Source organism: Schistocerca nitens, chromosome 5, assembly GCF_023898315.1.
Source record: "Schistocerca nitens isolate TAMUIC-IGC-003100 chromosome 5, iqSchNite1.1, whole genome shotgun sequence".
In the NCBI taxonomy this organism is placed as follows: Eukaryota; Metazoa; Arthropoda; class Insecta; order Orthoptera; family Acrididae; genus Schistocerca; species Schistocerca nitens.
In genome coordinates, this window is record NC_064618.1 from 321,270,741 (window position 1) to 321,293,436 (window position 22,696).

At 44.1% G+C, this 22,696-nt stretch overlaps 1 protein-coding gene across 1 annotated transcript in view; it reads right to left on the reverse strand.

Moving 5' to 3' along the window:
• Positions 1-22,696, reverse strand: part of LOC126259899 (threonine-rich protein-like) — a 45,210-nt gene that overhangs the window by 13,987 nt on the left and 8,527 nt on the right. The window contains exons 2-3 of the mRNA XM_049956981.1: positions 20,650-20,766; positions 16,853-17,142 (exon numbers count right to left, since the gene is read on the reverse strand). Coding sequence (XP_049812938.1) covers positions 16,853-17,142; positions 20,650-20,766 — 407 coding nt within the window. The remainder of the gene's footprint in view (positions 1-16,852; positions 17,143-20,649; positions 20,767-22,696) is intronic.

Below are 22,696 nucleotides of genomic sequence, written 5' to 3' on the forward strand. Positions count from 1 at the left end.
AATGGAGAAATGATTGGAGAGGAAATGAAGAACCAAGAGATCATGAGAAAAGATGGGATAGGCGAATGAATGACACGGTGCATATAGAAGAAGAGGAGAGACCGGAAAACTGAATGACACTCCAGATGAGGTCCGATCGGGAGTGAGAGCTACGAGGACCAGAATAAACCTACTGAGACATGACGATGGTGGAGACCTCAGAGAAGATCTACTAGAGGAAAGAAGTGAGATTCCCAAAGAACCCAGGTTACCCATGATAGGAATCAAGTTATGTGGGCTGAACATCGAAGCATTAGTTGATACAGGAAGTGAAGCATGTGCAATATCCAAAAGGTTATATGAACAGATACTAAAAGCGAAGGTTAACTTGCCTAGTTTCCCAGTGAGTGGAGTGAGGATCGTGAACGCAGTAGGTGCAAAGAGTAAACCTATTAAAGAGCAAGTATTAATTACATTTGAGATAGAGGAAGAAGAATATGAAGCAACATTTTTGGTAGTGACCGGATTGAACACATCGATTATTTTAGGGATAGATTGGTTAAATGAAATTGATGCGGTAGTGAGTTTTGATGAAGGTACTATCAAAGTTAAAGGAAGAAAGGGCGAAGAAAAGAGGTTGAAATTTGCTGAGGTGAATGCGATCGAAGAAGAGGAAGAATTCAGAAGAATAAATTTGTGTCACGAAGAGGAAACCACCACGGGATACGGGGAAGAGGAAACAGGAGCAGAAGTGTTGATATACCTTGAGGGACTAGCACGAGAAAATAGACATAAAGAGGACAAGATCAGAAAAAAATTGGAGGAAATGACGCACCTAGATGAGAGAACTAAGAAGAATTTAGCCACAGTATTATACAGGCATTGTAAAGTATTTTCTCAACGGCCAGGTATCATGCAAGGAGTGGAGTGTAAATTAAAGATAAAGAACCATAAACCATTCAATATAAAACAGTATCCCATTCCCCAGGCGAAACGAAAAGCAGTAGATGAAGAAATACAGAGGATGATGGACCTTGGGGTTATCGAACGGGCCAATAGTCAATACAACAACCCCCTATTTGTTGTTGATAAGAAGGATGGAAAAGTGAGGATAGTTTTGGATGCCCGAACGGTGAACAAAATCATCGAACCGGAGAGGGACAAACCAGAAACCATAGAAGAACTGATTCAAAAATTCCGAGGAGCAAAGGTGCTGAGTAGTATCGATTTGACTGCTGGGTACTGGCAGATACCATTAGCCACAGAGTCTCGCCAGTATACAGCATTTACTTATGGAGGAAGGTGCTATCAATTTGGAGTGTTGCCATTTGGACTTAACGTATCAGTGTCTGAGTTTATAAGAGCGATGGATAAGATACTAGGTGAAGAGTTACTTAAAAAGGTCACTGTCTACGTGGATGATCTCTTGATAGCAAGCGAATCATGGGAAGAACATTTGGATAGACTGGATGCAATCTTGGCAGCTTTTGAAACCGCGGGAGTAACTGTAAACCTGGACAAGTCGGAATTTGGCAAATCAAAGATAAAATTTCTGGGCCATATAATATCCGAGGAGGGTATCTATCCTGATCCTAGTAAATTGGAGGCTATTAGGAATTTTCCGGCTCCCCATAGTAAGAAACAGTTGCGAGCATTCTTTGGGGTCTGTGAATTTTATAGGAAATTTATCAAAGGGCCCATGCTTAATGCACCGAATATGAGAGAATTAACCAAGGCAAGGATGCCGTGGCATTGGAGTGCGGAATGTCAAACCGAATTTGAGAATATTAAGGACGCGCTATATAATGCAAATATCTTGTATCACCCAGATTTTTCCAAGGATTTTTATTTAGGAGCAGACAGCTCGGACTATGGACTAGGAATACCTTTATACCAAGTAGAGAGTAAGAACAATAGCATTCGGTAGCAGGAGTCTAAATGCTTGGGAGAAAAAATATTCAATTACTGAAAGGGAAGCACTGGCAATTGTATGGGGATTTAGGCGTTTCCGATATTATTTGGCTGGGAGACATGTGAAGGTCGTGACTGACCACAAGGCCCTTACATTTCTGACTACGAGCAAATTAAGGCATAGTAGACTAACGCGATGGGCCCTAGCATTACAAGACTATGATTTCGAAATAATTTATGAACCAGGAGCAACACACATAATACCTGATGCTTTGTCAAGATTACCAGCTGACTCAAGAGGAATGTTGTTGGACAGGCCGGAAGGAGAAGGAGTTAGGATCAACCTGATGAAGGGAGTACAATATGAAGAGTTTGTAAGAAAATTCCTAAGGAATGTGCGCAGAGAACAGAATGAGGACGAGAAATTAAAGACAATTAAAAATAAATACAGGTGTGCAGGAGAGGAAAGAATTCGCACATTTTATTATATTCACAATGGAATACTCTATAAAAGGAACAAGGAGAGTGAAGAGAACTGGAAACTCTGTATACCAGAGCATGTGGTAGAAAAATTAATTTGGTATACGCACTACAATGGCTCTGAGCACTATGGGACTCAACTGCTGTGGTCATAAGTCCCCTAGAACTTAGAACTACTTAAACCTAACTAACCTAAGGACAGCACACAACACCCAGCCATCACGAGGCAGAGAAAATCCCTGACCCCGCCGGGAATCGAACCCGGGAATACGCACTACAGTAATGCGCATTATGGACCGAAGAAGTGCTTGGAAAAGTTGAAATTGGATTGTGCTTTTAACAACATGGGAAGGCGTATACGTAAAATCCTGAGTACGTGTGACACCTGTCAAAAATCTAAGACGACCACAGTACAGCACAAAGGATATATGCATCCAATTGTACCAACAGCGATTAAGGACATAGTTGCAGTGGATCTATTTGGGCCACTTCCTGCCTCACGAGGGAATTATACACAAATCTTAGTAGCGGAAGAACTGGTTTCCAAGTACATAAAATTTTACCCGTTGAAGAAAGCTACTAGTAGAGCCATCATTAACCAATTTGAAAAAGATTATTTTCAAAAGGTGTGTATTCCTAAGCGAATATTGAGTGATAATGGGTCACAATTCAGATCAAAGGAATGGACAGAGATGCTAAGGGAGCACGGAATAGAACAAATTGCCATTTCTAGATATAGGCCCGCTTCTAACCCAGCGGAACGAACCATGAAAGAGTTGAACCGTTTATGCCGCACCTACTGTCATAAGAAGCATGGTTCATGGAAGGAATATCTGGAAGAATTTGAGCGGGTTAGGAATCATCTCCCACATGATTCCACAGGGTTTGCACCATGTGAAGTATTGCTCAACCAGGAACCCGATAGTGTTTTTCGTGAGTTGGTAGTCTACCCACCAGGGAGTTCATTGACCTGGGAGAGGAAATTGGAGCTGGTGGAATTAAGTATGAAGGAGAAGGCCAGGAAAAGACAGGAAAGACACAACAAACTAGTGAAACCAATAACTTACCGAGTAGGAGATCTGGTATTAGTAAAGGTTCATGCTAAATCAAAGAAAATAAACTCTGAGATACATAAGTTTAACCATGTTTATAAAGGACCATACAGGATTATAAAAATTAATCATCCTAACACTGTGGAATTGGAACATGCACGGACAAAGAGAGTGCATGGCAAAGAGCATGTGGAAAACATAAAAAGGTACTACTCGCACGAGAGTAGAAATGACCCAGGTGAGGAAGAGGAACTCGACTAGGGCAAATGTATGAACTGAGAGTGTCTAAACTCCTTGAAGTAGTGGCGTAGGATATATTAGGACAATTAGCTATAGAATGGACAATTGAAAGAGGGAAGTGTTTATTTACATTTGGGCTTTGTGACATATTACAATTAGAGTTGCATATTTCATGTCAAAGACTATCTCAGAATGAATATAAAACTTGTAATAACTATGTTGTAATAATAATCCACATGTTCTGTATTTAGGTAATGAATTTTTGAGTGTATATGCTGTGTATGTTTTCATTTTTGATATTGGACTATAGACGACTTGCTGGTTAAAATGAAAATTTGTAATTTTGAACAATGCTATTTATGTGATGTAATAACCTTTTTGTAGAAATTGTTGTGGAGGCAGCCCACTACCGGAGTCCAGGATTATTTTGACAAATTGTAAATTCATTAATGATTTGTATTGCATGTTTTGATTCAATGTAACTATGTTTTTAAATCCCTAGCCGATTCTTTTTCATCTGCGGTTCAAAAGAAGTTTTTGAGGGCGGGGATGTAAGGGGTCCGCAGGCCCTTACTATTAAAACTTGCGCTCACACAGGTCGACAGGGCAAATATCGAGTAGTGTGTGCAGGACGCGCGAGCTAGAGGGGATTCCCCGGAGTGCCGAGTGGACGGCTTGGGTAGATTCCCGCGAGGCGGGAATAACTGGGCGGAGAGCAGTGCGAAGTTAGCAGTTAGAGCGTGGAGTGCCGAGGCCGGGTGTGGTAGGTTCCCGCGAGGCGGGCATAGCTGTGCAGAAGTCAGCAGAAATTAATGCAAATTACCGGCGAAGGGAGTGGCCAACGCCGTGGTTTAACCCATTTGTATCAATATTATGCGGGAAAGTGAGAAAGTTTTATTATAAAGTGATTTCAGTGAGATTGAGTGCCGCTGTTATGCTTCCGCGTCTACCGCGCCGGCATTACTTGGATTACAGTGATAGGATATTGCGTGTGACGATTAACAATAACTAAAGAGACCTGTGATGAGATTAGCCGTCATTAACAGTGTATTGACGAAGGCAGTGGCTGTCTCCTTATTTTTGTGTTTTGCTAAGAATATAGGTTTTGTTTGTGAAACTGTGTTTGCTGTCCTCATTACCACCAAACCATACTTATTACCATATTTGTGAGGACAGTACGGAATGTAACACCTCCTGAGCAGTCCAATCCGATTGCTAGCCCATTAGGTACACGGTCACATTAATTAATTATCTAATTTTGGGCTGCTAATCAGGTCCGCGAACGAGCGGATAACTAAAACCAGGATCGGGAGTGTTACAAAGAGTAACCAGTGATACAGATCTTCGCACTGCAGAGTGGAGTCTGTAACAAGCTGCACCTTAAAGAACTGATTAAATCTTCTGTTGCCTCTTACTTTATTAATGAAACGGCGAGAGAATCAGTTCTAAAACATCCATAGCAGGAAGAGCAGCTTTTTAAAATACTGTTATACTGCAGTCAGAATATCAAGGTCAGTAAAATAAAATTTCTATTACAGAAAAGATTATTTAATTTTATCCATTGTTTTTCAGTGTTTCTTCCGCGACTGTTTTACTTTCGTAAAATGAAGAATTAACCGCCTTCAGTCACAAGTTGCGTTTATTTACTGCACTATGCATTTCGAGCCCTGGAGGCTCATCTTCAGGTGCTTTTTAGTGATTTACATCCGGTTTTTTAGTTGTTTGCCTGTTGATATTAAATTTTTGTATTACAACGTGGTATATTGTAGATATAAGTTTAACAGCGTTAATAATATGAAACTAACTTACAGTTTAACATTGTATGATGACTGCTTCTGTTGTGCAGTTGGTATACACAATACACATCTTTAATTTTGCGGTACATACTGCAGTACATGTTTTAACACAAAAATGTAATATCAACAAACAACAAAAAAACCTGATGCAAATCACTAAGAAGCACCTGAAGACGAGCCTTCAGGGCTCGAAATGCATAGTGCAGTAAATAAACCCAACTTGTGACTGAAGGCGGTTTGTTCTTCATTTTACGAAAGAAAAGATTATGCTCCGAACTACTTTGTACAGCACCGACAGCTTCACAAGGAAGTAAATTTTCCGTGATAATGAATTTACATTCCTGGATGTGGGTGCCAGACTTACAGTTAACGAATCCACTATGTCGTTTCCAAGAAGTTCTTTCCGGCAGTCTTCTTACAGTTTGTCAGTGTGACTTACGCTGACTTCCCGATCAGCGACGTCGACTTCGTCTGTTGCTTCATGGATCAGACTTTCAGTGTCGGCTACAATAAACATAGTATTTTTATCTGCCACGTCTCTTCACCAGTGTCCACACCATTTCTATTGGGCTATAATGACAATGATAAGGAGGTAACCCTATCACCCTGTGACTATGTTGCAACTCTACAGAATCAATGTCGTAGAAATCTTAACGAGTTCCAACAGTTTTGCTCTTGAAACTTCCTGGCAGATTAAAACTGTGTGCCGGACGAGACTCGAACTCGGGACCTTTGCCTTTCGCGGGCAAGTGCTCTACCAACTGAGCTGTCCAAGCACCACACACGCCCCGTCCTCACAACTTTACTTCTGCCGTCACCTCGTCTCCTACCTTCCAAACTTTACAGAAGCTCTCCTGCGAACCTTGCAGAACTAGCACTCCTGAAATAAAGGATGTTGCGGAGAGTTCGAGTCTCGGTCCGGCACACTGTTTTAATCCGCCAGGAAGTTTCATATCATGGCACACTCCGCTGCAGAGTGAAAATCTCATTCTGGAGTTTTGCTCTTGTTTGTGCTTCAATATGTCGTGTATTATTTCTTCGCAGTCATGAAAGAATATTACTTTTTCTAGTGATTCTAGTGGGCGCCTGTCGAGGATAACAGAGTGATAGCTTGCGTTGACCATAACAATGACAGATCCTAGATGATTCGGAAACCACTACCGATATGTTGATGCATTCATTTCAGAATGGTAGTCAGGGTTGATTTTTGATTTTAATCGGAATAGAAGTTTACTTTGAGGCAAAAATCCGGTACCAGTGGAACCGATGTCTGCCAAGTAAAATTTCTAGTGCGGTTTTGATTTACCTAAGTCTCGCACAAGTAATACACAGCTGACGTTCCTTTTGATATGAGTTCAAGCACTGTTCTTAGAAACGTCATCCCAGCATCCTTCCATTAAAAGTTTCTATCCGTCATTATACACTCCTGGAAATGGAAAAAAGAACACATTGACACCGGTGTGTCAGACCCACCATACTTGCTCCGGACACTGCGAGAGGGCTGTACAAGCAATGATCACACGCACAGCACAGCGGACACACCAGGACCCGCGGTGTTGGCCGTCGAATGGCGCTAGCTGCGCAGCATTTGTGCACCGCCGCCGTCAGTGTCATCCAGTTTGCCGTGGCATACGGAGCTCCATCGCAGTCTTTAACACTGGTAGCATGCCGCGACAGCGTGGACGTGAACCGTATGTGCAGTTGACGGACTTTGAGCGAGGGCGTATAGTGGGCATGCGGGAGGCCGGGTGGACGTACCGCCGAATTGCTCAACACGTGGGGCGTGAGGTCTCCACAGTACATCGATGTTGTCGCCAGTGGTCGGCGGAAGGTGCACGTGCCCGTCGACCTGGGACCGGACCGCAGCGACGCACGGATGCACGCCAAGACCGTAGGATCCTACGCAGTGCCGTAGGGGACCGCACCGCCACTTCCCAGCAAATTAGGGACACTGTTGCTCCTGGGGTATCGGCGAGGACCATTCGCAACCGTCTCCATGAAGCTGGGCTATGGTCCCGTACACCGTTAGGCCGTCTTCCGCTCACGCCCCAACATCGTGCAGCCCGCCTCCAGTGGTGTCGCGACAGGCGTGAATGGAGGGACGAATGGAGACGTGTCGTCTTCAGCGATGAGAGTCGCTTCTGCCTTGGTGCCAATGATGGTCGTATGCGTGTTTGGCGCCGTGCAGGTGAGCGCCACATTCAGGACTGCATACGACCGAGGCACACAGGGCCAACACCCGGCATCATGGTGTGGGGAGCGATCTCCTGCACTGGCCGTACACCACTGGTGATCGTCGATGGGACACTGAATAGTGCACGGTACATCCAAACCGTCATCGAACCCATCGTTCTACCATTCCTAGACCGGCAAGGGAACTTGCTGTTCCAACAGGACAATGCACGTCCGCATGTATCCCGTGCCACCCAACGTGCTCTAGAAGGTGTAAGTCAACTACCCTGGCCAGCAAGATCTCCGGATCTGTCCCCCATTGAGCATGTTTGGGACCGGATGAAGCGTCGTCTCACGCGGTCTGCACGTCCAGCACGAACGCTGGTCCAACTGCGGCGCCAGGTGGAAATGGCATGGCAAGCCGTTCCACAGGACTACATCCAGCATCTCTACGATCGTCTCCAAGGGAGAATAGCAGCCTGCATTGCTGCGAAAGGTGGATATACACTGTACTAGTGCCGACATTGTGCATGCTCTGTTGCCTGTGTCTATGTGCCTGTGGTTCTGTCAGTGTGATCATGTGATGTATCTGACCCCAGGAATGTGTCAATAAAGTTTCCCCTTCCTGGGACAATGAATTCACGGTGTTCTTATTTCAATTTCCAGGAGTGTATTTTACATATGTAATTCAATGTTTTTCAAAATCCTTCGAACTGATCTTGATCTTCCTTCACGCATAACAGCGAGCAATTTTAGTGCCCTGCCGTGGGGAACTCGCTCTCTTTCATAACATTCGAAAACCTTCCGACGCAAAACGACTTCCATGAAGTCGTCGAGTCCTATTACCCCATTTGGTACGCTATGTTTCTTCCCTTGAGTCGAAATTCCACATTTCCAGTTGGTGCTGAGACAGACTGGCCTCCTGCACAATTGTTCTGACGGATCGTACACCAATATTGCCACAGGCCGCTACGGTGCGTTCCTGCATCTTAGCAACCTCGCAGAACGGCACGCCTGAATTTGCCTCATGTTTGATGAACGAGTACACTTTAAAAATAAGGTCTTTGACAGTTCGTGAAGCACTTGGTGTCTTTTAGATGTTTTCGCCATCGTGGGAAAGCTCACAGAACGCACAGAAAACCACAGAAATCAGTCAATCGTAGTTTCGTCCATCGGAAACGCGACAGACCGCTCAAATACACAGATGGAAAAAAATCGCAACCCCAAAAAATAATTGATGTAGAGTAATGAAATTTCGGGAACACGTTTGTCTAGGTAACATTGGTACATTAATAACTGGTGTGACGGCCAGAACATTGAATGCAAACATATAAACGTGCATGCATTGTATTGTAGGTGCAGGACGTCAGTCTGTGGGATGGAGTTGCATGCCTGTTGCGCTTGGTCGGTCAGTATAGGGACAGTTAATGATGTTTGCGGATGACGCTTGAGTTGTCGTCCGGTGATGTCCCATATATGCTCGACTGGAGACAGATCTGGTGTCGGCCGGAGTGGCCGAGCGGTTCTAGGCGCTACAGTCTGGAACAGCGCGACCACTACGGTCGCAGGTTCGAATACTGCCTCGGGCATGGATGTGTGTGATGTCCTTAGGTTAGTTAGGTTTAAGTAGTTCTAGGTTCTAGGGAACTGATGACCTCAGAAGTTAAGTCCCATAGTGCTCAGAGCCATTTGAACCATTTGAACAGATCTGGTGACCAGGTAAGCCAAAGTAACATGTCGACATACTGCAGAGCATGTTAGGTTACAATACCGGTATGTGGGCGAGCTCCATCCTCTTGCTTGGAAAACACCCCTTGGAATGGTGTTCGTGAATGGCAGCACAACAGGTCGAATCACCAGACTGAAGCACAAATTTGCATTCAAGGTGCGCAGGATAACTAACTACGAGAGTGGTCCTGTTGTCATACAAAATCGCTTCACGGGCCATAGGTGCAGATGTACTGTAGGTCCAGTGTGTCCAGCAAGCAGACAGGTTGGTCGCAGGCCCTCAAATGGCCTCTTCGTAATCAAAACGCGTCAATCACTGGCACTGAGGCAGAACCAACTTTCATCAGAAAACACAACAGACCTCCACCCCGCCCTCTAATGAGCTCTCGCTTGGCACCAATGAAGTCGCAAAAGGCGGTGGTTTGAGATCAGTGGAATGCGCGCTATAGGGTGTCTGGCTCGGAGCTTTTGTTGAAGTAAACGATTTGTAACAGTTAGTTGCGTCACTGTAGCGTCAACCGCTGCTCAGATTGCTGCTGCAGATGTAGTACGATGCACCAGACTCATACGCTGAACACGACGGTCTTACCTCTCGGTAGTGCTACGTGGCAGTCCGAAGCCCAGACTTCTTGTGAGCGTACATTCTCGTTACCACCACTGCTAGTAATCATGGACAGTGGCTACGTTCCTGTCAAGTCTTCCTGCTTTATCGCTGAAACAACATCCAGCTTCTCGTAGCCCTATTAAACGACCTTGTTCAAACTCAGTGAGGTGTTGATCATGGCGTCTTTGTCGCCTTAAAGGCTTTCTTGACTAGCATCAACTCATCACATCCCATCTCAAAGGTAACTAACGCTTACTACGGTTACAGCGTATATTTAAAGCAAACCTGATTTGCATCCTCATAGTGGCTCTACTAGCGCCAGTCTTGTGCTACTGGCACGGTGTTTGAATAGACATCATCTTTCAGATATAGAAACAGGCGTACCAAGTTTCGCTTATGCTGCACAACTCCTTCTTGGTGCTGTTCTTTTTCCGTCAGTCTATGACGGAAGTTTACACCGTACGGAACGCGAAAACCGACAGAGCGCTAATTGAATAGCTGCGCAGCTGTCTTCTGCGCATTCCTGGCCCAGAGGTCATTAACACTGCTGCGGACTATAGGTGCCTCCAGGAACGGCAGAAATGACTCTGAGCACTTAATAACTGGCGTCAAAAGAGTATAAAATGTCTGTAATGTAGTTGTGAATTAAGTTCTGCATGTGGCCCTACACGCGCAAATAGGGTCCGACTTACTGCCATGACATATTCTGCCCACGGCCTCATTGGATGCGGTATGGAATGGCATGTGGTCAGCACACTGCTCTCCCATTTGTAGGGTTTCCTGACATTTGAAGCGCCACTAATCCATCGAGCAGCTCGGCACCTGAGTTTACGAGGGTGAGTGCATTCGATAGTCGTTCTCCCACGAAGGAAAAGTCCCTGCCACTACCGGTAATCGAACCCGGTGCCTCCAGCATGGCAGTGAGCCGTGCTAACCAATCAGCTGCGTTGGAGAATAAAATGTACTTTTAATGAGGTACAAATACATATACCGTGCATTCCTGCCACAGTATACACAAAAAGGCAATATTTAGAGGATATGGCATCAAAACTCTCTCATCTGTAATCAACACCAGTATGTACCGAGAATTTGGTGTGATATATTCTATGGTAACCCACAGCTGATGCATACTCCCTCTGTCACTAAATGGAGCAAGGCACTAAGTAGGTTAGTAAGGTAATGAGACTTGTAACTGAGGTGTAGTCGTTGGAAGACAATTTTGTTTGCAACTACTCTGAAGAGCCAAAGAAACTGGTACACCTGCCTAATATCGTGTAGGGCCTCCGCGAACACGCAGAAGTACCGCAACACGATGTAGTATGGACTCGACTAATGCCCGAAGTAGTGCTGGGGGGAACTGACATCGTGAGTCCTGTAGGGCTGTCCATAAATCCGTAAGAGTACGAGGACATCTCTTCTGAACAGCATAGTTGCAAGGCATCCCAGATATGTTCGATAATGTTCACGGCAAGGGGGTTTGGTGGCCAGCGAAAGTGTTTAAACTCAGAAGACTGTTCCTGGAACCACTCTGTAGTAATTATGCACTTGTGGGGCGTCGCATTGCACTGCTGCAAATTGCCCAAGTCCGTCGGAATACAAAACGGTCGTGAATGGATGCAGATGATCAGACAGGATGCTTATGTACGTGTCACGCGTCAGAGTCGAATTCAGACGTATCATGTGTCAGATATCACTCCAACTACAAACGCCCCACACCATTGCAGAGCCTCCACCAGTTTTAACAGTCCCCTGCTGACATGCAGGGTCCATGGATTCATGAGGTTGTCTCCACAGCCGTACATTCGCTCGAAACAATTTGAAATGAGAGTCGTTCGAAGCAGGCAACAGGTTTCCGGTCCAGTGTCGGTGTTGACAGGGCTTGGCAGGGCGTATAGCTTTGTGTCGTAGTCATCAACGACACATGAGTGGGTATTCGGTTCCGAAAGCAGATATCGATGATGTTTCGTTGGATGGTTCGCACGCTGTCACTTGTTGACTTGTTGATGGTCCAGCACTGAAATCTGCAACAATTTGCGGAAGGGTTGCTCTTCTGCTCTTTTGTGACGCTGAGTGATTGTCTTCAGTCATCGTCGGTCCCTTTCTTGCGGGATCTTTTTCCGGTCACAGCGATGTCGGAGATTTGATGTTTTACCGGATTCCTGATATTCACGGTATACTCGTGATACGGTCGTACCGGAAAATCCCCACTTCATCGCTATCTCATAGATGCTGTGTCCCATCACCAGTGCTCCGGCTAAAGCACCACGTTCAAACTCACTTAGCCGGCCGCGGTGGTCTAGCGGTTCTAGGCGCTCAGTCCGGCACCGCGCGACTGCTACGGCCGCAGGTTCGAATCCTGCCTCGGGCATGGATGTGTGTGATGTCCTTAGGTTAGTTAGGTTTAAGTAGTTCTAAGTTCTAGGGGACTGATGACCACAGATGTTAAGTCCCATAGTGCTCAGAGCCATTTTCAAACTCACTTAAATCCTGATAACCTGACATTGTAGCAACAGTAACCTATCTAACAACTGCACTAAATACCTGTTGTCTTATGTAGCCGTTGCCGACAGCAGTGCCGTATTCTGCCTGTTTACGTATCTCTGTAGTTGATACGCATGGATATACCAGTTTCTTTGGCGCTTCAATGTAATTGATCATTTTGCGGACTGAGCTAAAGAAAATGATGCGCTCTTGCGTGCTTATGTGTGTGTGTGTGTGCGTGTGTGTGTGTGTGTGTGTGTGTGTGTGTGAGCGCGATTTCGTATTTATAGATTGCCAGAACGCTTTTGATTTCCTGTCTGAGAGGTTACAGTTCGTAGTAATTGACAGAAAGTCGTCGAGTAAAACATAAGTGACTTCTAGCGATCCCCAAGGTAGCGTTATAGGCCCTATGCTGTTCCTTATCTATATAAACGATTTAGGAGACAGTCTGGATAGCCGTCTTAGGTTGTTTGCAGATGCTGCTGTCGTTTATCGACTAGCAAAGTCATCAGAAGATCAAAACAAATTGCAAAACGATTTAGAAAAGATATCTGTATGGTGCAAAAATTGGTGGCTTACCCTAAACAACCAAAAGTGTGAGGTCACCCACAAGAGTGCTAACAGGAATCCGTTAAACTTCGATTCCACGATGAATCAGTCAAATCTAAAGGCCGTAAATTCAACTAAATACCTAGGAATTACAATTACGATTAACTTAAATTTGAAGAAATTTCGAAAAACTGAGCCATTTTACATTGTCGAATGCTTTTTCCAGGTCGACAAATCTTATGAATATGTCTCAATTTTTCTTCAGTTGTGCACCATTATTAACGGCAACGGCAGAATTGCCTCTCTGGTTCCTTTACCTCTCCTAAAGACAAACTGGTCCTCATCTAACGCATCGTCAATTTCTTTTCCATTCTTCTGTATATTATTCTTGTCAGTAGCTTGGATGCATGAGATGTTAAGCTGATTGTGCGATAATTCTCACACTTGTCAACTCTAGCAGTCTTCGGAATTGTGTGGATGATATTTCTCCGAAAGTCGGATGATATGTCACCAGACTCATACATTCTACACGCCAACGCCAATAGTCGTTTTGTTTCCACTTACTCCAATGATTTTAGAAATTCTGATGGTACGTTTGTTATGCTATCTATCCCTTCTGTGTTATTTGATCTTAGGTCCTCCAGAGCTCTCTTAAATTCTGATTCTAATAATGGATCATGCAGCCATTTTGTCTTAGCCTCCCTGCACTTCCTACTTACTTCATTCCTCAGCTACTTGTACTTCTGTAATCGTAAATTTCCTTGACCATTTTTATACTTTCTTCTTTCATCGATCAACTGAAGTATTTCTTTTGTTGCTCATGGTTACTTCGCAGTTATCTTCTTTTTACCTATGTTTTTCTTTCCAACTTCTGTGATTGCCCATTTTAGGGATGTCCATTCCTCTTCAGCTGAACTGCCTACTGATCTATTCCTTATTGTTGCATCTATAGCCTTAGAAAACTTCAAGCGTATCTCGTAATTCCTTAGACCTTCCGTATCCCATTTCTTTTCGTATTGATTCTTCCTGACTAATCTCTTAAACTTCAGCCTACTGATCATCACTACTACATTGTGATCTGAGTCTATATCGGCACCTGGGTACGCTTTACAATCCAGTATCTGATTTCGGAATCTCTGTCTGACCATGATGTAATACAACTGAAATCTTCCCGTATCATCCGCCCTTTTCCAACTATACCTGCTCATCTTGTGATTCGTGAACATAGTATTCGGTATTATTAGCTTAAGTTTATTACAGAACTCAATTACTGTTTCTCCTCTCTCATTGCTTGTACCTAGCCCATATTCTTCTGTAACCTTTTCTTCATCCCCTACAACAAAATTCTAGTCCACCGTCTCCCTTTATGTACTGTAGTACCGATTCAATACATTCATATATTTTCTCTCTCTCTTCATCTTCAGCTTGCGACGTCGGCATGTATACCTGAACTATCGTTGTTTGTGTTCGTTTGCTGTCGATTCTGATGAGAACAATCCTATACTGGACTGTTCACAGTAACACCCTCTTTGCCCTACCTTCCTATTCGTAACAAATCCTGATCCTGTTATACCATTCTCTGCTGCTGCTGTTGATATTACTCTATACCCGGCTGACCAGAAATCCTTTTTCTCTTTCCATTTCACTTCACTGACCGCTACTATATACAGACTGAGCGTTTTTCAATTACAGGCCAGATGTCCTGTGTTTTTAATGCAGTGGTTTCCATTGCCTTTGCATCCTCATGCCGTTGATCACTGCTGATTCTTGCCCCTTTAATATTTTTTTGTGGGGTCTAAAATTTAAAAACCTCTCTCACACCGGCCTGATTTAGCTTCACTGATAAGGATAGTAACAACATGCGTATATTAAGGGAATTTTCATTCACAAAGCAGGCTTATCACATTCACACAGTTCAATACTGTTCTATCCTGATTAAATTGAGCTTAAATTAAATTCCATAAGGCAGTGAAGCAATTTCGAAGTCTCGGTGCGACGAAAATTGTCAGTCGATCTGCTGAAAACATTTGTAATAATTATTAACTTTCGGTGATCACATGGGGAAGACCGGAGATCTGCTGGTAAGACCATGTTAGCCTATTTATTTGAAGTAACTGTATATCTTGTGCATACAAAACGGCAGTTTCGTCCAGTGTAAATTAGACGTTCCCCACTGATTCCGTGCAACATAGCGTAGTAAGCAGACACTGTCAATAATAATCAGTTAAATAATACGCGAACGCACTTACTTTAGTTTAGTTCATGTATTAAATTCCTTCTCATACAGAATATCATCAAGATGGCGACTAGCTCAATACATACATATACATCCTCCTTCTTTCACGGCTAATCGGCAAGGATTCCCTCATTCTTTTCATAAGAAAAAACAGATAGCAGAGAAGCTATTCTTACACCCCCCTCCCCTTCGTGGGGGGGGGCGTAGTTTTCTATCCCGGAGACTAGAAAGTGCCCTGAACCTCTGCCCGCTCCTCCACTCTCTTTGACAATGCCGTTTGCAGAATCCGGGTGACTTGTCACAGAAAGCCTTCGGCCGCCAGTGCTGATTATTAACCAAAATTTAAGCGGTGGCGCTTTCGAACCGGGGACGGCTTACGTTTTGATTACTAATCAAAGTCGCTACTCCTAGACCACTGGGCCCTAGACGACTAGAAGACCGTGTCTTGGTCGGATGAGTCCCGATGTCAGGTGGTAAGAGCTGATGATAGGGTTTGAGTGTGGCGTAGACCCCACGAAGCCTGGGACCCAAGATGTCAATACGGCACTGCGCAAGCTAGTGGTGGCTCCTTATTGGTTTGGGCTGTCTTTGTATGGAATGAACTGGGTCCTCTGGTCCCACTGAACCGATAATTGACTGGAAATGGTTATGTTAGGCTACCTAGAGATTATTTAGACTTTATATTTCCAAACAACGGTAGAAGTTTTGTGGATGACAATGCGCCATGTCACAGGGCTACAATTGTTGGCGATTTGTTTGAAGAGCATTCTGGACAAAACTGGCCACCTAGACCGTCCGACATGAATGCCAACTAACATTTATGGGACATAATCGAGAGGTCAGTTCGTGATCGTATTCCTGCACCGGCAACACTTTTGCAATCATGGACGGCTATAGAAGGTCTTCCAACGACTTGTTGAGTCCTTGTCACGAGAGTTGCTGCACTACGCCGGAATAAGGAGGTCTGACAGAATATTACGAGGTATCCCATGACTTTTGACACCTCTGTGTACCTCGTTTACAGTCACAGAAAAAGCATTTAATGTGATTGACCGGAAATTGTTATTTAAAGCTGTGTGCAGAGTGCGAGTTGACTTGGAAGGGCAGGTGATTAATTTTTAGTATACACACAAGTCAAATTACTGAAATGGATACTAATTGTAGCAAGAAAGAAGCAAAAATTGGAAGTGGAGTGAGACAGGGTTTGCCTCTGTCACCTTACTTATTTAATATGTTCATGTCAACAATGAAAAGAAAAACGACTAGAATGAAAATTAATGGTATTCATATTCACTGTATCCGATCTGCAGTTGTGGCAGACTCAGAGAAAGAATTAAATAAAATGCTTCAGGTCTTAATTCACGAGATAGCGCTCATTGTGGCCGTTTAAATGCACCAAATACAATACTATGAACAAATTTGCAAATAAAGAAGTATTATTCACTTTAATGTATTGCAATTTCAAAGATCACTTGGCAATACTACCCTGGTCGCTAGTTATGGAAGATATAAGGAAAAACTGTAACTATAAAACTTGTTTGTTTGATTGATTAATAATTCTTGCACTGTCTGAGTCGCATTTGGGATGAACCGTATCGTGAAATAACGATTGCTGGCAACTTACGTGCAGTCTGCTGTGAGAGGGTTATAGGCTTCGTCGGTACCAGGGCAATATCCCAGGTCCGCCGGCTCTCCGATGTTAAGGCAGACGTGGTACTTCTTACAGTCGTACGGGTCAGGGTAGGATCCGACGGCGTTACATGGAAATTGGTCCATATCTGACTTACAATCAGACTGCTCCGCTGGGACGCACGTTCTGTTGACCGCACTGCATTTCATTCCACTGGATGTACTGCATGTTATCATTGGCCAAGGATCGTATCCATCTTCCAGGTCGCCAAGACAAATCTGCACCTGTTTAAGAAAACAATATTCGATCACAAATTCTCGAAAGGGGAGCAGATGTTTCCTTTTCTTGTTTAAATAATAAATAATTTTCACTGTTCACGTGACGTACACTGACGACAAAAAAAAAAGTCGCAACACCTAGGAGGAGTTGCAACGTATACGAAAGTGGCAGTCGTGTTGCTACACCTCAAAGATGATGATTAATCAAATTTTGCGCTTATCGTCGAAGATAAGGCTACTATGAGGAAGCAAATCAGGTTTTCACGCTGTAGTTAGTTACCTTTAAGATTGGACCTGGCGAGATGCCTTTCAGGCGACAAAGACGCCATTTATCAACATCTTATCGACATTGAGTGAGGTCGTGTACGAGAAGCTGGATGTTTCTCCTGCGACATAAAGACTGGCAGAAATGTGGCCACTGTTCACGAAAGCTGGTCACGAGAATGTACCATCACATTAAGACCGGGATAGAGCATTGTTTTGCACATTGGGATCGGATTCCAGAGGATGACGGTTCAAAACCGCGCCCGACCATCCTGATTTAGGTTTCCCGTGATTTCCCTAAATCGCTTAAGGCAAATGCCGGGATGGTTCCTTTGAAAGAGCACGGCCTCTTTTCTTCTCCATCCTTACCTAATCCGAGACTGTGCTCCGTCTCTAATGACCTCATTGTCGGCGGGACGTTAAACACTAATCTACTCCCCCTCCTCCCCCTCCGTGCTCCGGACAGACAAGTTAAGGAGAGGAAGAGAACTGTGTTCGGTGTATGGCCCTGGCGCTTACTTGGCACCACAGTGACACAACGAACTGTTACAAATCAGTTACTCGAACAACAGATCCGAGCCAGACGGCCTGTAGCTTGCATTCCACTGATCCCAAATCACTGCCATTTGTGACTTCAGTAGCGTCAAGCGAGAGCTCATTGGAGGGCAGGATGTAGGTTTGCTGCGGTTTTTTTTTTTTTTATGGAAGCTGGTTCTGTCTTGGTGCCGGTGATGCCCATATATTGGTTTGAAGGAGGCCAACTGATGGGCTGCAACCAACCAGTCTGCGTGCTAGGTACACTGGACCTACGTCTGGAGATATAGTCCGGAGTACGATATCGTATGAAAGCAGGAGCAATCTCGTGGTTATACCACGCCCCCTGACTGCAAATTTCTATGTCAGCCTGGTGATTCGACCTGTTGTGCTGCCATTCACTAACAGCATTCCAAGGCGTGTTTTCCAACAGGATAACACTTGGCCTCTTACCGCCATTGTAACCCAGAATGCTCTACAGTGTCGGCGTGTTGACTTGCCTTACTCGATCATCAGATCTGTCTCCAGTCGAGCACATATAGGCCATCGTCGCACGATAACTCCAGCGTCATCCACAAACATCATTAACTGTCCCTACACTGATCGACCAAGTGCAACCGGCAGGGAACTCCATCACATAGACTGATATCCAGCACCTGTAGAATACAATGCAGGCACGTTTGCATGCATGCATTCAACGTTCTGGCGGATACACGGATTATTAATGTACCAGCATTTCACATTTGCAGCAGCTTACCTCGCGCTTATATTAACCTGTGATTTTGGAATGTCAATCGCTTCAATATATTACTTACGCAACATCATTACTCTGCATTAATTATATTGTGGTGTTTCGTTTTTTTTCCTGTCAGTGTCTTTATACACACGTTGAATTTCTATGAACATTGTATGATGTGTGAATGTTGTGCTACATCAGCTTCATTGTAACTCCAGTTTTTAGCACAGCAAATGTGCTGTTAGTACACGTCACAACAAAATTAACGAGTCACTTTTTCGAAACCCGTAATAGTGTCTCATTGTGTCGTTGAAGTTCGAAATTTGATATTCCTCTTTAATGATACTAAAGCGTGGCGACTTGTCACCTCGGATTCTGCTACACATGCGAAGAAAAGGCCAAAGCTCAGTTGATTTGGGCTGTAAAGTGAGGAGTGAATGATGCCATATTGGCACCAAATTTTACCTCAATTCTACCCAACGCCACCGTGGACTTGCTAGTCGATGGGAAGCTCGTCTTAAGAATATTTCACCCCTCTTTTTAACTTGTCCTTGGTAGAGGTTAGAACCTTGACGCCCAGCGTTGAAATCACGCCGGTTTCTTTTGGGTGGCCGAGGAAAACATTTCAGAGACACCACCGATCAGAACAGACACGAAAAGTCCTCCAGGGGTGCCTTTTCTTGCATATTTCGCAGTCTATAACTACAGTTCAGAGTGAAATGAGCAACAGGAAGACCTTCGATGCCACCTACCCGCCTTTGTTGAGCACTTTAAAAATGTACTTGTACAGAGACAATGCTTGGTGGGGGTCATAGACACCTGCAGGCAGGCTACACTGCTGCTCTAGCGCCCGCCGAATCGGAGGGACGTAAAGGGGTTGCCCGTCTGCAAGCGCATAATACTTCGTCACAATACTGTCCGTGTACAGACACATTGTTAGAGCGCTCAACAAATACAGGCGGTTGGCACCAAGAGCGTTGCCGATGTGGGAGGAGCCTTTGCCTTTTCGTCAACGTCACGCTCCTCTGTGATCACACCGTAGGAGGTGTGGAACAAGAAGAGTGGCGAAGTGTAAGCACCCTTTGCTGCTTTTTATCACGTTCAGATTTCATCGAACTGTTTTCAAGAACCACAGGTGATTCCAGCCAGTACACCAGAGGAAAAACTGTGGTCGTGAAGCACTCCAAAGAGACGAGATCACCCTCAGTGGGGTTATTGGCCCACGATATCCTTACAAAAGTGTTGAATCGTCTGAGCGGTGTCTGCAGTGTCAAAGGTTGTCGAGGATGTCGTCCCGTTGTTCAACAAACTGCTAACTGTTGTTCTCATCCGCGAAATGTGTGAATATGGATGCCCCAAGAAAAGAGGTGGCATCATTTACACCCTTTATGCCACGTCCTATGGCTTTTCGTTTCAGTTCTGAACGGCAGTGTGTCTAAAATGTTTTCCTGTACCTCCCATAAGAAAAACGCGTAATTGATGACCCACATCGTGGAGGCTTGAAAAGATGCTGTGACATGAGGATAAGAGGGGGTGTGACGACCTTCCCATGGTGTGAGACGACCACTGGTGCTGGTCAGAACTGTGGCAAAATTTGGTGTCAATGTTACGTAGTCATCCCACCTTACACCTCACATGTACTTCCGATCTCTGGTCTGTGTCGACACGTTGTTGTATGAAGCGTCGCTGGGCCTGATCGTGACCTCGTAAGGTGCCATACTTCTGCACGTTACAGAGGAATATTTGAGGCACCCTTGAGCCAAATTTCAAACTTCTACTTCGCAATGAGAGACAATTACGGGGTTTCGAAGAAGTAATCCTCTTACTGAGTTGCGCAGTGTATATTCGGCGAAGAGCAAAACCTTTGAAATCTCACTTGCTTGCCCAACATTATGTGGATTACGTGGGATGCATGTAAGACAAGAAGAAAAAGAGCCTCCCGCCAACTTAGGTTCTGTACCAATAGAAGAGAGTACTACCTGCGAACAGTCACTGCTGCAGAGGACTTCACCAGGTGATGAACAGTACGCCCGTTGAGCGAAGGGAGGCCACCTTGGTCTTGAAACGGCGGCAGTCGTAGATAAAGCAGTCGACAGCTAGAAAGACAGACGAAATTTCGGGCACAAATCAGAGAAAATTAAAATTTCACAGTTCAATTATTATCTTCCTATTTCCATCAGTTAATTGCATATCAGGATCTTTTAGCTACAGTTTACACAGACAATGTACGTGTCATGACCTGTTTCAATAGAATTTTCAGGGAACTGTTCCCCCAATGGCAAATAGAGTGCAGCAATAGTTGAGTAGTAGTCATGGATGTGGAAACAGTTTTTTAGTAAACGTGCTATCACAGTACTGGCGGGTGCTGATCGCTGTTCCTATAGTCTCAACTGCAACGAGGTGATTGATAATTCCAGCCGAGCAGGGTCGCTCTAGAAAAAGTCGGAGTTGCTGTTGCTAGCCCTCACAACGATGGTTGTATCTGGATTTTAGAGAGGTCTCTAATCGACTGCAGCTTTCCTCGGCTGACGGTAACTTAATAAACTGTATGAAAGGAATGCCAGATGCTGAAGCTTGTTGATATAATTGATTCTTTCAACAACATGCTCTCTGATCGAAAGTTCTAAGAGAACGCTTCCAAGTGACCTCACCATATTGAATGAGTACATTTAGAAATAATCCAAACAAAACCCAAGTAAAATTGAGGTAACAGCGTTCCATGTCTAAAATAAAGAGATAAACGGGAAGTTACATGTGTTATTTGACGTGCTCGAAGTTTCCATAACTAAGTCCCTTGTTTCACTGTCGACTGGCAATGATATTTAAGCAGTACTGTACAAACCCGTCAAACAAGTGTCGCTCAAGAGTAAATCTGCTCCACAAAATAAAAAGAATCACTTTGGGAGCAAATGCAGATAGGCTACGCATATGTGTACTCAGCTGCTGAATATAGCGCCTCTCTGTACGTCTGAGTGAGGCCATGAGGATTATTTCTGAAACTGTCATTTCTGCTCCCACTCTCTGGCTGCAAGTTCTATAAAATACTGGCCATTTGGATGTAAGAAGAAAAGCTGTAATTTCATTTTTAACAAGTAAACGTTCCCAAGGGATACACTTAGATTTTGATGGGCTTTGAATATGTTGCAGTGTGCAGCAGAATAAGAGACATGTTTTTTATATATGCCCTTAAGGCCGTTGAGGGCGTGAAACATCTCATGAAAAAACCTGAGTTAAATATTTCTAAATGAATACCGACGAAAGGTTACAGATACAAAAATAGACTTCAAATAAAAGTTCTATTGTTTTTGATGCACAGTACAACAGTGCACACAGATTGTCGAAATCCCCGTGCCTGGTGCATTCAGATTTACATTAAATCCGCAAAGGACAAACATAAGCTGTAAAACAGAATGACGACAATGAAAATTTGTGCCAGGCCGGGACTCGAACCCGGATTTCCCGCTTATTGCGAGCTGTCGCCTTACCATTTGGCTATTCGTGCACGACTGACGGCACACATGTCCAAATGAACCTTGCACCGTAATTCGGGATAATATAGGCACTGAAACATCGCATTCAGATTTTTTTTTGACCCAAACAATTATGCACTTCGTCATTGTTGGACAGAATTATAATAATGATACAACAATAATGTAAAAACAATTTGAGATACAAAATAATTAAATCTGAAACATGTTAAAACTTGAAAAAGAAGACGTCCGATGTAAAAAGATTAAAAAATAAATAAAATTAAAAGAAAAAATATGTATAGAATAATGTGTGCAGAATTTACATGTAGAATATACACTGAAGAGCCAAAGAAACTGATATACCTGCTTAATAACGTGTAGGGACCCCGCCAGCACACAGAAGTGCCGCAACACGACGTGGCATGGACTCGACTAATGTCTGTGCTGGGGGGAATTGTCGCCATAAATCCTGCAGATCTGTCCACAAATCCGTAAGAATACGTGGGGGTGGAGATATCTTCTCAACAGCACTGTGGAGGCATGCCAGATATGCCCA